Below are 13978 nucleotides of genomic sequence, written 5' to 3'. Positions count from 1 at the left end.
TTTAGCTATGTTCATTGTGTTGAGATCAAGTATACTATAATATACCACTAAAGTACTCATCAATTTAAATCTCAAAACAGTATAAAGTTTTGCCAGTTCTAAAATGCCATTATGCTATAATAATGCAAAGTATTAACAATTAAATTAATTCAACTCTAATAATGCAGAATTACCTGCTGCAAACTCCTCAATAGTCATTAGTGGAAAACGGATGAGCGACAAGGCTTTTCCTAACACCTTACGTTTATTTTCAGGTGTGAGTTGAAGCTGCTGTCGCTGGCACTCTGCTTCTGCCCAACGAACCACAGCATTAAATAACCGAATTTCTCGGATTCCTAGAGTGTCACGTTCTAGCACCGCCATTAGTGTATCTGTAACATAAACAAACATTAAGGCCAACAATTCCAGTTTCAAGATGAAAATTCCTTTTGATAAATATATTACACCACAGCACCCATAAAGGCCTGTTAATTGAAACAAATGCCCATATTAATCTTTGAACCACTGTGATTAAATTCTTGTAAATGGGACTACTCCAAAATCTAAAAGCTCACTTTGAGGAAAAGATAACAATTATATAGCTAAGCGCCACCTAGCGGCTTAGAGGAAAATGACATTTATTTAAAACCCAATGACTGCTATCAGATAGATAGATAGATACTTTATTCATCCCCATGGGGAAATTCAACATTTTTTCCAATGTCCCATACACTTGTTGTAGCAAAAACTCATTACATACAATACTTAACTCAGTAATAATATGATATGCATCTAAATCACTAACTCAAAAAGCATTAATAATAGCTTTAAAAAAAGTTCTTAAGTCCTGGCAGTTGAATTGTAAAGCCTAATGGCATTGGGGAGTATTGACCTCTTCATCCTGTCTGAGGAGCATTGCATCGACAGTAACCTGTCGCTGAAACTGCTTCTCTGTCTCTGGATGGTGCTATGTAGAGGATGTTCAGGGTTTTCCATAATTGACCGTAGCCTACTCAGCGCCCTTCGCTCAGCTACCGATGTTAAACTCTCCAGTACTTTGCCCACGACAGAGCCCGCCTTCCTTATCAGCTTATTAAGACGTGAGGCGTCCTTCTTCTTAATGCTTCCTCCCCAACACGCCACCACAAAGAAGAGGGCGCTCTCAACAACTGACCTATAGAACATCTTCAGCATCTCACTGCAGACATTGAATGACGCCAACCTTCTAAGGAAGTACAGTCGACTCTGTGCCTTCCTGCACAAGGCATCTGTGTTGGCAGTCCAGTCTAGCTTCTCGTCCAACTGTACTCCCAGATACTTGTAGGTCTTAACCTGCTCCACACATTCCCCATTAATGATCACTGGCTCCATATGAGGCCTAGATCTCCTAAAGTCCACCACCATCTCCTTGGTCTTGGTGACATTGAGACGCAGGTAGTTTGAGTTGCACCATATCACAAAGTCCTGTATCAGTTTCCTATACTCCTCCTCCTGTCCATTCCTGACACACCCCACTATGGCCGTGTCATCAGCGAACTTCTGCACATGGCAGGACTCTGAGTTATATTGGAAGTCAGATGTGTACAGGGTGAACAGGACCCTGCATGAATCTCCATATCATATCCAGCATGAATTAATTTGAGAAAGCACCAATTATATAGCTAACTGATTGCCATCTAGCTGCTTAGAGGACCATGACATTTCTCCAAAACTCACTGACTGCTATTGTATCTGGTAAAGATAGGTCAGCAAATAGAACACTGCCAAAATACAGAATTTTAAAAAATCAACATGTATACAGGAGATAAATATATATACACTGAATATGGGTTTGGAGAAATGTCATGGTCCTCTAAGCATCTAGGTGAGGATCAGTTATCTATATGAATTTTATAAATCATCACCACCTCAGCAGTGAAGTTTCCAGTTTAGATGCAGGTGAACAAAATTGCTCATGATAGGTACAAATAATCACAAAAAAAGGAGCAAAAACTATTAAAATCACGTACGGGACAAACTATTTTAAAAACTGTTATTTTTCCCCCTTGCTTTAAAATCTCATCTCAAAACTCTGAGTGATCTCTTGTAATTCCATTAATTGTTGACGCCATCATGGCTTTAACCTGCAAAATCTCTTTTTAAAAATCTCTCTTCTCTAAACTTCAAACATTCCCCTGAGCTTTGATAAGCTGCTCTTATCTCCTTACATCGCTTACTGTCAAATTTTGTTTGATCGTGTTGTAAAGGACATTGGGACTTCAATAAATACCACAGGAAAAGCTACAAAAATGCAGCAGGTCAAACACCATCAACAGTTCCTTCATGCCAACCTGCCGCATATTTGTAGCAGTTTGTTTTATTTTAGGGTTTCCAGCACCTGCAGTACTTTGATTTTTGGATTACTATATGAATACCAGTTGTTGTTATTACTTACTTTTTTTTTTAAGTGGCCTTGGGACTGATCCAGACCTGCTGCCTCTAGAGCTGATTGTTAAAAAAAAGCCACTGCTGCTAAATCCTGTCAGAGCTACAGAGCATCATAATGTCTTTTACACTTCAGAATTTTAATTCATATCAAATGCAAATCTGTATGAGATTCTTAATCTTTGAAAGTACAATATATTGTGATTTTTTGTTGCTTTGATGAAGTACTAGAACACCCAATGCAACCAAAACTGAAGTCTTTACCACTGTAATAACTGACTGAATTGTGGATTCATGTTAAGATACATGAAAAAAAATAGAATTACGTTGGCCCTAGATAGATCAAAGATTTCCAAGAAAGACAAGGCAGAAGAGCAAAATAAAAATTTTTGCACTTTTTGCAATTTTTGCACTTTGGAAATTCCCAACCATTCATGCTTTGATCTCCTGGTTAATTTACATCATAATTTGTGCAAATTTAAAAGTGCATTGTTAAAAGTTGTAAATAGTGCATTGTTTTACCGGACAGCAGATTAGGGAGGGAATTGTAAATACAAAACAGAATCTACAAATTACTAAAATTGATACATTGAATAAATAATTATGCTTGTTATGTCATACCAACAAATTATCAAGAACTGAATTATTTCTACTTAAATATAAAAGATTACAGGAGTGATTTAATGTATTTAAATAGAAAATTTCGATTCAAATTTTGTATTAAAGATGGGAACAGAGAGAAATATGGAAATGTATTCTATGTTGTGCAAACATCTACAGAGAAATTTGCTTGAATTGCAATTATTGCTGTGTCAATGGCAATAGTATCTGACGATAAACAATGAAAGAGAATTTAATGCAGAATCCAATGCTTTCTACATTTACGTATATGGAATCTGAGAGCTGTCTGAAGATTTATTTATACAGTCGTTTTGTGCACAGTTGTACAAAGACTGACAACTGGCTATGTGGCTGTATGAAGTTGTAAAGTTCATTATTAGTGCACATCATTCTTATTACAACGATTGATGGATAGAATTTACAAGCGATTTAACCTCAGGAACAAGTACAGTTTTGAACTATACACCCCAATTAAACATTGTGAGATTGCCAAAATCTTAGTGAGGGATCAGAAAGCAATTCTTTCATCATCATCAAAAGGAACTTGAGGTGTGTACACTGAAATACACAAACTTTCAAAGTACTGGAAGTGTAACGGTGGAAAATGCTAATTCAACAAGCAGCATCTACAGCAAATAAGACATTTCCCACTCATAGTCTTTTGTCAAGACTTGAATCTTATGGATATTTGAATCAAATCACTGAATCAGAATAATATCTTAAAAGTTTTTACTGCATTTTTCTAATAAAGTTTCTTCATTTTAACATTAAACAGTCTGCAAATTTGCACTGTGGCTAAGTAATAAAATGGTCATAGTTGTTTATTCCTGAGGTATTTTAGATTTAAGGCTTGGTTCAGTTTTCCTGAGAACACAGCTTAGCTAATTTCAGGATACAGGCAGAGTACAAGGAAAATTTTTGTGCCTTATGTAATAAATAGCCAAAGTCCTGTGGAAGACAATGGGTCAGAAAATGGGTGTGCTAAGTAGACATGTAGTGTATAGAAGAAAATTGCTCAGTTTGAAGTTTCTCCAAAAATATTAAAACTCAATATGGTAATTAAGAATGTGCTTTTTTAAAATCTCTTAATGCAGATACAAAAGTCTTTGGTTTTCTGTAATAACTTACAGTCAGGACAAAAGTCAATAAAGATTATTTGTCTAACTGAAGGAAAGTGGGGCAAATATATTTACTTTTCTGTATACGCACTTAGAGATATAATGCATTTCCAAACATGAAGCTAATTATAAATAATAGCATAACTTATAGTTTTCGTTCCCACTACAGTATAACTGTCAATACCCTGGTGAACTAAATTGCATTATTTGCAAAGTCTCCAATTTTTAATCTGAATGTTTATTTCCCCATACCAAAAGTAAATATTATAGTTTTATGAAAATTAAGTAGAATATAGAGAACCAACTAAAACAGCCAAACCTTCTATTCATCCATTATATCTCAGTAATCTCATCACTGAATATAAAAATTAAAGTATGTTTTAAGGCATCTAATACACATTAAATACTCACCTAAATCTATATCTGTAAAACCTTCTGCATTGATGGCATCTGATGTATTTTTATCAATATTTTCCAAGCATAAGCTGGCAAGCTGTGGTTCATCAAAAAGCCTTGCCTGAGGAACAAACAAAACAAGTGCATCAGTTTTGTAATCTTTACAGTCAAGCACACAGAAGGCTTTGTAAATGACCAGTAAAGATATCAAAAACAATTTTAGTCAAAAAAAATGTGCCATCTCAAAGACCTTTTACTAGAACTGGAAGATATGGTTTTAACATTCTAGTTAAAACACTGAAATAGAAGCTCAAATCAAATATTCTCACTATACATTTCACACTTGAATTCTGGGCACTTTCAAATTACAATTTTAATTTGTTTTCACTACAGAAGCAATGAAGCTTTCACTTTTTTATGGAATCCTCTAACTAATCACCCTTCATTAAGCAACAAAACAAAATGCTAGAGGAACTCAGCAGGTCAAGTAGCATTAATGGAGGATAATAAACAGTCAACGTTTTGTGCCAAGACCTTTACCAGCCACGATGAAGGGTCTTTGTCCTTTTATTCCTCTCCATAGATGCTACCTGACTTGATGAATTTCTTCAGCATCTGCAGAATCTCTTACATTTACACCCTTCACTAAACTTTTCCTATTATTATACTTGCTATGCTTGCAGCAAATAAAAGAGCACAGGTTTGCATTAATCAATGAAGCTGTCACATTTTTCAATAAAGCTGCAAAATAAATTGATTCAATATCTTCTTAACCAAATAGCAGTGAAGCACCTATTCAGTTTTTGGTTCTGAACACTAATATTTCCACTGAACAACACTGAGAAATGATTTTTTATTAAAAACCTTAAGGTCTGATCTGATCTGAAACCATTATTTCAATTTATGACATCAACTTTAAATTCCATCATTCACTATTTCATACAGTAGCATGATTTATATTAAAATGTTTTCTGAAATTTTTACAAAAACAGAGTAATTTATTCGGAGAGGAGGGACAGAGAGAAATGCAATAGAGGTTAGAAGAAACATCATCACCCTACCCCTCCAAAAAATGAGACACTGTCCCATTTCCCCCCCCAGAAAATAGCAAATACCATCACACAATCTCATTGGCAATGCCATTTCTCTAGTACTTTGCTAACATTTGCCATTTTATCAAATACTGTGTGCCCACTGAGTGCTCCCTAATACAGAAAACTGATATGGAGTTAGACTCCAGACTGACATTTTCACTTTTCTTATGAAATACATACAAATTCCAACAACACCACAGCTTCCAGTTCAGCAAAAGCCAAGGATTAATAATTTTGGAGCAAAATTTCTATTTGCCCTTTTTATTTTCCATTGGTTTGTTATTTTCTGAAGCTTTAACATCTTTAGCTTTAAGCATCAAAGTCAGTGTGAATGCTTTATAGAAATACTTTGTGTCTTTAAGCTGCTCACACAAGTGATAATGGTCTTTGCCTCAATAGGGAGAAACTGATCCAAATTAGATAGAGCAAATAGATTACTATTACTGTCTCTAATATGCATAATTAACTAAATTACACATTTGAGGAAGCATCTTATTGATCTGTATCTACGTATTTTATACTTATGGACTTTATACAAAATAACACTGATATACAGTGATGTTTTGCAGGCAGCTCATGAAACTACTGGATATTCTACTAGATACAGTTGTTTTGAACTACAATTGTTGTAATCTGCACCCTGTAATTTCTCTTTAAGAAACATACCTTTGAACCATCTAAACGAACTAGTGATTTTACAATTGCCTGAAGGATTCAGTGAACTTAACTCTCGGGAATGTAAGTACAGCACCTTGAAGACAAAGGTTGGCCTTCGCTGCCTTTAAGGCAGATTAAAACATTAAAGCCTAAGAGCAGAAAATGAACCAGTGTTCAATGCTGTTGTCTGCATCTCTTGCCACTACTACCATCAGGCAGGAGATATAGGAGTCTTAGGTCCCTTGTCGCTGCCCTGCAGCCATCAGGCTTCTGGACTGGCTTAATTCGCCTCAGCACTGAATTGACCCTACAGCCATGGACTCCAATTAACTGGATTCCACTGTACACTTTTCCTCCAATCGTTTCTTTAAAATGAACTGCTCAAAAACCAGATCATGGTCCAATAGAAAAACCAAATTACATACACCCTAAAATGATTGTTGAAAACTAGGTGTATTGATTCCTTAGCTTTTCAGGGTACACATTTGTCCCTATTAAGCAAAAAGTATTAAGAACGTAAAGGTTGCCCCAGCTGTATTTTAAAAATAAATGCTAGGAGAGTGTCACGCATTTGGATAGCAGCCTTCACCAATTGCAAACCAGATTTCCTAACATACACTTGTATTTTCTTGGGTCCACAAATCAATTGTAGAATAAAGGTCATCAGGTAAGGCAATGTAAAAGACAACGGTTATGGATGTAGACTCCTGGAAGCAGTTATGAGATTACTGTGCAACTGAACTTTCTCTCCAGTTGACAATAAAGATCAGATGGCTTCTGTACAAATAATAGCATGATAATCTTCGAATTGTAGTTCTGACAGCTCTTGCTTCTATTCAAAATATTACCCTCTACCCAAATTTCTGATCAGCTTTTCAATGTTACATAAAAAAGACCATAAGTTATTAAATTTCAATGCATTTCTCAACATAATCCTTTCACACTTCAGTAAAAACTCACATGGAAGCAACAGCTGACTGACTGCCTAATTGTTGTACCTTGAGAACACTATGCCAAAATAATTGAAACAACACTCATGCTACAGCCAAATATCTTACTGCAAATCAAGTATAACTGCTACTAAGTTTTATTCTATAAAACTTGTACTTCTAAAAATATATGCAAATTCTCTTTAACTCACACACGCATGGGATCCTGAACCTGACTGCTGTAATGCTAATTGTAATAGAGAATAGTAAAACTAGTCAAAAGCCTTTTCTTTTGGTCAGCAAAGTTAAGTTTTCCTAAGTTGTTAAAAATGAGTTAAATGCAATTTAAAACTGTTAGCTATTCACCTTTAACAATATATTTTAAAGAATACTGATGCTTTAAACCTAGTTTTAAAGCATAAGTAATTGCAAATAAAAAATCCTAAATATACAAACTTAACTCTAAAGCTAGAAGCACAGCACTTAATAAGATTGCCTAGTTTGACCTGAGTGATAAGTGCAAGAAAGAATTTATTCCCAATGTGCATTTATGTTCAGAATGGTGCTAGTAATAATTAAATCTCAAAATTCTCCAATCTTTTAGGACATTCTTCTGATCATTTCTGGATTGATGCCTGTATGTCACTACCTGATTCCAATCACATCTCACAAATTGACTCTTGTTATCTAGAGACATATATGTATGAATGCCATATCAGCCAGGTACCAACACATACTGGACCTCACTTCAAATTAATTCAACCTTTAAACTACTCCTCTACGTAAAAGTCTAAAATGATGGCATATTTTTCTAATCTGAAGAAAGTGTGATAAATCAAATTAAAGTCCTAGTTATCTGCTGATGTAAACCAGGACAGGAATATTTTTTCCTGAAATATCAACTGGAACAGGATGATTAAGCAAGCAGATAAGGAACAAGGTCTGAACTTGTGCCAAGCGCTAGCAAATAAATTAAAAGTAGCTTAAGATATACAAATTGATGGGAACAACTTTCATGTTAAATTTTTCTAATCGAGTAAAAGGACATTTTACGATGGAATTTTAAAAAGGCATTTGGCTCAAACCCACAATTAAAAATCATTAATAAATTTTTGTTTCCCCCAACCACAGCAATTCCTCCCTTCCACCTGATTTTTTTGTTTAGTATGTGACTCTTGCTCTCAGTTTTCAGTGGTGGCTGCGCCAGCCAGTGTTAAACTATGAACATACAATCCCTCCATATCAGCTTCTCAAACCAAGAAAAGCCCTTCACTTCTCTGAAGAAAGTACCAAATCAGTTCCTCTCCACAGCAATCATTCACCTAGAAGAACTCATTTATACAATGAATGACTTTTGCCAAGCTCACCCACATTCTCAAATATCAATGGTATAATTATAGGGATTCATGAACCCGAGCTATGCCTGGTTCCCCTTCGTGGGATACAGAGACCCATATTAGTTTCTGTCCCATTTTAACCTGCTCTTTTTAGTATGTGCAGTAATTTGACAATGCTAGTGTTGTTTCCTTTACTCAAATACTCAAAAAAATTACTCAAAAACTTCATTACTTTTGCTGCCAACTTACACCCTGCTCTCTTGGTAAGATGCCAACTCATCTTTATCTCAGGGGACAGGCTACACCAAACATCCATTATAAGCCTCAAGACTCAGATAGCTCTCACCTATATTTCTTCCCATCCCAGTTCCACCATCCCTTTACATTTACTCCAATGGTAACTCTTCACAAAGGTGACTATGGGAATGTCTCCTTTCTCCTGAACCATGACTATGCTCTTTCATAGTCGTCAGAACATCCCATCTATTCTTATCCTATTTGTTCTGCTTCTCTTTTCAGATTATACCCGACCTGATGAGTGTTTCCAGCATTTTCTGGTATTTCACTCTTGAAGATCTACTTTCTTCCCCCACCCCTCACCTACCCTCTGGGTTTAGGTTATCTTCTCTAACTTATTCCTTCCAAATATCCTGGAACAATTACTTTAAACGTTCATGCTGGAATCTATCGGACAAAAGGTAGAATCAATGGAGTTTGGTCATTAGAGATCTAGCAAGAAAAGCTAAATGGCTTTTACCCTGTTCCTAAAGAATATTACAACTGCACACATAATGCAGCTAGATGATTCTTATCATTATGCTTTAATGATTTGGCACAGAAATCCATCTCAACATATCCCAGAATAGTACTGGGTAAACAATTCTGTCCTTAAATGGGCAAAATACCATGCAGATTTCTGCCTGTCCCCAGAACTACCTTCATTAAAAACCTCCATCTCTAATGGGGGAAAAAAAGACATTAATTACCATCAACCAATTTTTAAACAACTTTCAGACATCCAACAGTCCAAAATGTAATCAGGATGAAATGATTGTAATTGATTTGTGATCTCATGCAGCATAACACAGATTAGCACAAACACAAACTGAATACATTTATGCAAGGTTTTTTTTGTTTTACCCATCACTAATCCACATAATTGAATATCAATGCAATTATGATTTCAGGTGATGAAGAAAAAGAACAGGAAATTAAATATTTTCTTTACCCATCCAAAAAAAAAATTCCACCAGCATTTTTTTTAAACTAGATTGCTTTTCAGGTCTCTCCTGCCCTACCTCTCCCTCTCCAACTTGGACTCCTTCCTTAATTTCCTCGTCCCCGTTTAGTTCTCTCTCTCGATCCTCCCTGTTCCGTGGCCATACAGAAACAGAACCCTGGGATCCAGATGGCTGTCCCACGACTGCTTCGCATGGCCTTATGCAGGTATTACCACATATAGCTCTGTGCCTCTGGAATATTATTAAAAACAGTTTTAAAAGCTGAAATTTTTTAAATTTTAATACCACAGCTATGTATGGTACAAAAAGGAAACAATAGTTTCAGCAGAGAACATCAAGCTACAAGAAACCAATTGTGCTTGATTCCATCCTAAGGTTCCCTCTGAATCACTGTTGTATCCAATATATCTTGTTTGTGGATTTTAACACTATGGTTCCGTAGTTGCTCCAAAGCAAGCTAACCCAGCCAGCTGTACCCTACAGTATCTGTCAGTGGATTTTGTACTTCCTGACAGGAAGGAAGTTGTATGAAATCCTGGGCTCCTACTTGTCCAATCCAATGCCTGTAAATACAGGCTCTCCCCAGGGCTGTGTTCTTTCACCCCTCCTGTTCTCACGTTATACAACTGACTGTACCTCCACAGGCAAGTCCATTAAAATCCTAAAGTTTGCGAATGACATGCCTGCATTTGGTCTCATCTTTAATAATAATTTGACCTGCTATCAAAGAGAGTTAGACCACCTTGTAACATGGTGTGCCTGGAACAACTTGGAGCTTAATGCTATCAAGACAGCGTAAACAAGGACTGACTTCCACTGACAACCCCCTACCTGCCCATGCTCGGAAATTAATGGTCAGGCCAGTGGTTGAATCATTCAAATTCCTGGGGACTACCATTACCAAAACATTGAAGTGGGACAAGCACATTACTCTCATCACTAGGAAGGCCCAGTAGAGACTGTTCTTCCTACGTCAGCTTAGGAAACTTAACATCTCAATGATCGATTTTTACTCAGCCAACATTGAGTGTTGTGACCAGCTCTATCACCGTTTGGCTTTCCACCACCTCCTCCCTCTCCAAGTCCAAGTTGCAGCAAGTGGTCAGTGGAGATTATTGGGTGTCAGCTACTGACATGAAAAAAACTGTTCTTTGCCAGAGCGAAGAGAAGAGCTGGAACAAATATTCCTGACTAGCAGTCACCTATTCACCAAGTTGCCGTCAGGGAGACACTACAAATCCATCACCATCAGGCCACGTCATCTCTGAAGTTTCTTTCCTGTAGCTATCCAGTTTCTCAACAAAACTCAGGTGTAACACCCTAGTTATCCCTGCACAACATCCGTTAAATGGTTTTTCCTGCTCTCCTTGTTCTCTTGGCAAATATGGAGTCTGTTCATATGTTCACATTTATTTGATTATTGGCATTTGTGCATGTGACCGTACTGCTAATTGTTGATTGCTCATAGACGCTTGCACTATTGTCTTGTAACTTGCTAGTTGCTACTGTGTTGGCTTTTATGGTATTGTCCTATATTTTATGCTTGGCACCAAAACATAATCAGTTCTGGCTTGCTTCACATACTGGCCATAAAGTGACTCTGATTCAAATCACTAACTCCTAAAGTACCTGCAATCATATTTCCCAAATTAAAGCAGTCCCTCAGCCTAGCTAGAAATTGACTTGAGTAATTTATCTTGCTTTTTATTCATATTATCTTCTTCACATGTGATAACTTCCCAAGCCTAGCCCTTTGGTTTTCATGTCTGACAATAAGTCCTATAGTACTTATTTATCCTTTTTCTTTCTTCTCACTTTGACCTATTTCTCAACTTCATTTCTCTCATACTTATAACTTGTTTTGATTTGTTCAACCGGATAAATTTCTCAAAGCTATTTAGCACTGTAGGCCAGAAAATCTAAAAGCAAACTAAAATGGCTTTTCTGTTGGGCTGCACTGCAGTTTCATGCTTTAAAGTAAAACGCATTAAACTGCACTGGGGAAGTTTAGTAAGGTGCCAATGTTTAAAAGGGTTCAGGATTCAAGTTTCGTGTTTGATCGTAAGTTCCTCATTCCACCCTCCCCAACAGATTAAAAAACTCTATTAGATTATGCTGCATCAGATCTTGCACAATAAAATTCTCATTTCAATATAGAGTAGTATAAAAGTATTCAGATTATGACATCTATTCCCTCAGATACATTTTCCAAAAATCTAGGACTTGATCACCATTAGTTCACATACTCAATTCTTCTACTTCAGTCCCTTAATTAAATCAACATACATTAGATTTGATGATATGAAATCAGAAATAAAAGCCCTCTGTCCATCTAATTTCTAAGTTTCTTTAAATTAATGTATTATCCATACACAAACAGTTCCATGGCCTGCATTAATGGAATTCCAAATCAACTGCAAGATGGCAATGTAAGAGCAACCAGGGGTAATTTTTCTGCTTTTGCCCATGGGAAGATTATCAACTTGAACTTTCTATGTGTTCCTTCCCTCACAATTCAATAGAGATTGGAAACCTAAACTACTGTCTCAGTTCTGTGGTTAGCACTGCAAAAAGGACACAAACCATAAAGGGTACACTTGAGGTTCATGCCAATTTATTTTACCAATTCAACATGGTAAAGTCTAATTATTTAAAATTAGCAGATAATTAGTAAAGCTCAAACATCAGATTCAAATTGATGTATCCAGCTGACATGTCCATTTAAAAGATGTATCCTCGATTTATAAATGACCATCCGCCCATCACCTATCCAACCTGTGCTAATCTCGATATTTAAAAAAGGTTCAGGGAGGCTTACTTGTGATTTGTGAATAAACATGTCCAATAAGTACAGAGGCATTTAAATTTGGTCCCCAGTCAGAGTACTTACTGCATATTTGGACAGATCATTAGAAGGGAATACGGTGGAGAACCTTTGAAAGTTCTGATCAAAAAGGTCACTGGCCTGAAAGTCAATGTGATCAGTCTGACTAAAGCCCATTTCCAGCATTCATAACGTCTTAGCTCAGCACATTAAGAAAAGGCGATTACTGAAATATAGACATTACTTATCTGTATTATATGTAATATACAGGAAAGTTGAGGAGAAAAAAAAAATCAACATGATCACTAGTGGCTAATTAGGGGAATAGATCCTTGTTTTTATTTTGTCTGGGCTGTGTGCATACATCTACTGATGCTTCTGGACACATCATCAGTGATGTTCCTGAAATCATCGGGTGTCTCGGGTCTTTCAACATCATACACTCAAATAGAGGAGAGAATTTTGCAAAAGGAAAGAAATGGAATGCCAATTATGACACCCTACAAATCCTATTACAAGTCACTACATAGATACAGGTCAAAGAGAAAATCATGCTCCTTCGTGTTATTCCCAAACTGATAATGAGAATCAAGGCAGCATGTCAAATTTGACTGGTAAATTATGGAACTCTGTTTGAAGAACACAATGGTAGCAGACACTGATGATTATGCAGGTCAGCGCCAAGTAGCTGAGTCAACCTTCTGTCAAATAAACAATGAACTGGATTCAGTAAACTGATGGTGGAAAAGTCAGTCACGAATTGCTTTCTAGCACGTTAGCAGGAAAGCAAGGCAGACCAAAGGCATTTCTACAGCACTTGCAATGTATAATGTTTCTTCTGGATGTTGATCATAATATTTTGCTTTTTAAGCAGACAGTGGACAACATGGCAAAATCAAAATCGTAGGCTTATAAACTTTGAGTAACAGGATCAACACTTACCATTTTTCTGAGTTTCTTCTGCAGACAGATATCATGCATCACATGAATGTTCCAACGTACCTGTGTAAGAAGCATAAATGCATTGTCTGCTCGGAGATTCTTCTTCAAGAACTCCACACAGTGTGCTTCAAGGGCAGGTACTGCATACTTTTTAGCAGTGTACAATGTAGTCATAACAGTCTCTGGCCCGATCTGGACTTCGTCAGAATACAGGAATCTAGAGAATAAAGCATGCCAATGATCATTTTAGTCCCCCAAAACTGAAAATAAAATCAACAGCCTGGTTGAGAACATGAATTTGATTACCTCTGAAATATGAACAATGATTTTACTAAATAAATGCACAGCAAAGGGCTGGGGATCTGAAATGCAAATCATTTGCAAGGCTGCAAGGATAAGCCTGGTGCTGGGAGAGG

At 36.6% G+C, this 13978-nt stretch overlaps 1 protein-coding gene across 8 annotated transcripts in view; it reads right to left on the bottom strand.

Annotated features, from left to right (window-relative positions):
• The window catches only part of LOC140739754 (BTB/POZ domain-containing protein 2), a 43642-nt gene that overhangs the window by 18573 nt on the left and 11091 nt on the right, over positions 1–13978 (bottom strand). For 4 of the 8 annotated variants that reach the window (XM_073068241.1, XM_073068235.1, XM_073068236.1 and 1 more), the window contains 4 exons: positions 13563–13779; positions 9854–10027; positions 4554–4659; positions 174–371 (listed from right to left, as the gene is read on the bottom strand). In XM_073068241.1, coding sequence (XP_072924342.1) covers positions 174–371; positions 4554–4659; positions 9854–10027; positions 13563–13736 — 652 coding nt within the window. In that variant the 5' untranslated portion in view covers positions 13737–13779. The remainder of the gene's footprint in view (positions 1–173; positions 372–4553; positions 4660–9853; positions 10028–13562; positions 13780–13978) is intronic. The other 4 variants (XM_073068239.1, XM_073068242.1, XM_073068237.1 and 1 more) reach the window with 3 other exon arrangements.

This window comes from Hemitrygon akajei, chromosome 16 (genome assembly GCF_048418815.1).
Source record: "Hemitrygon akajei chromosome 16, sHemAka1.3, whole genome shotgun sequence".
NCBI lineage: Eukaryota > Metazoa > Chordata > Chondrichthyes > Myliobatiformes > Dasyatidae > Hemitrygon > Hemitrygon akajei.
Note: the sequence above shows the minus strand (reverse complement) of the source record. Positions and strands in the feature narration are given on the sequence as shown.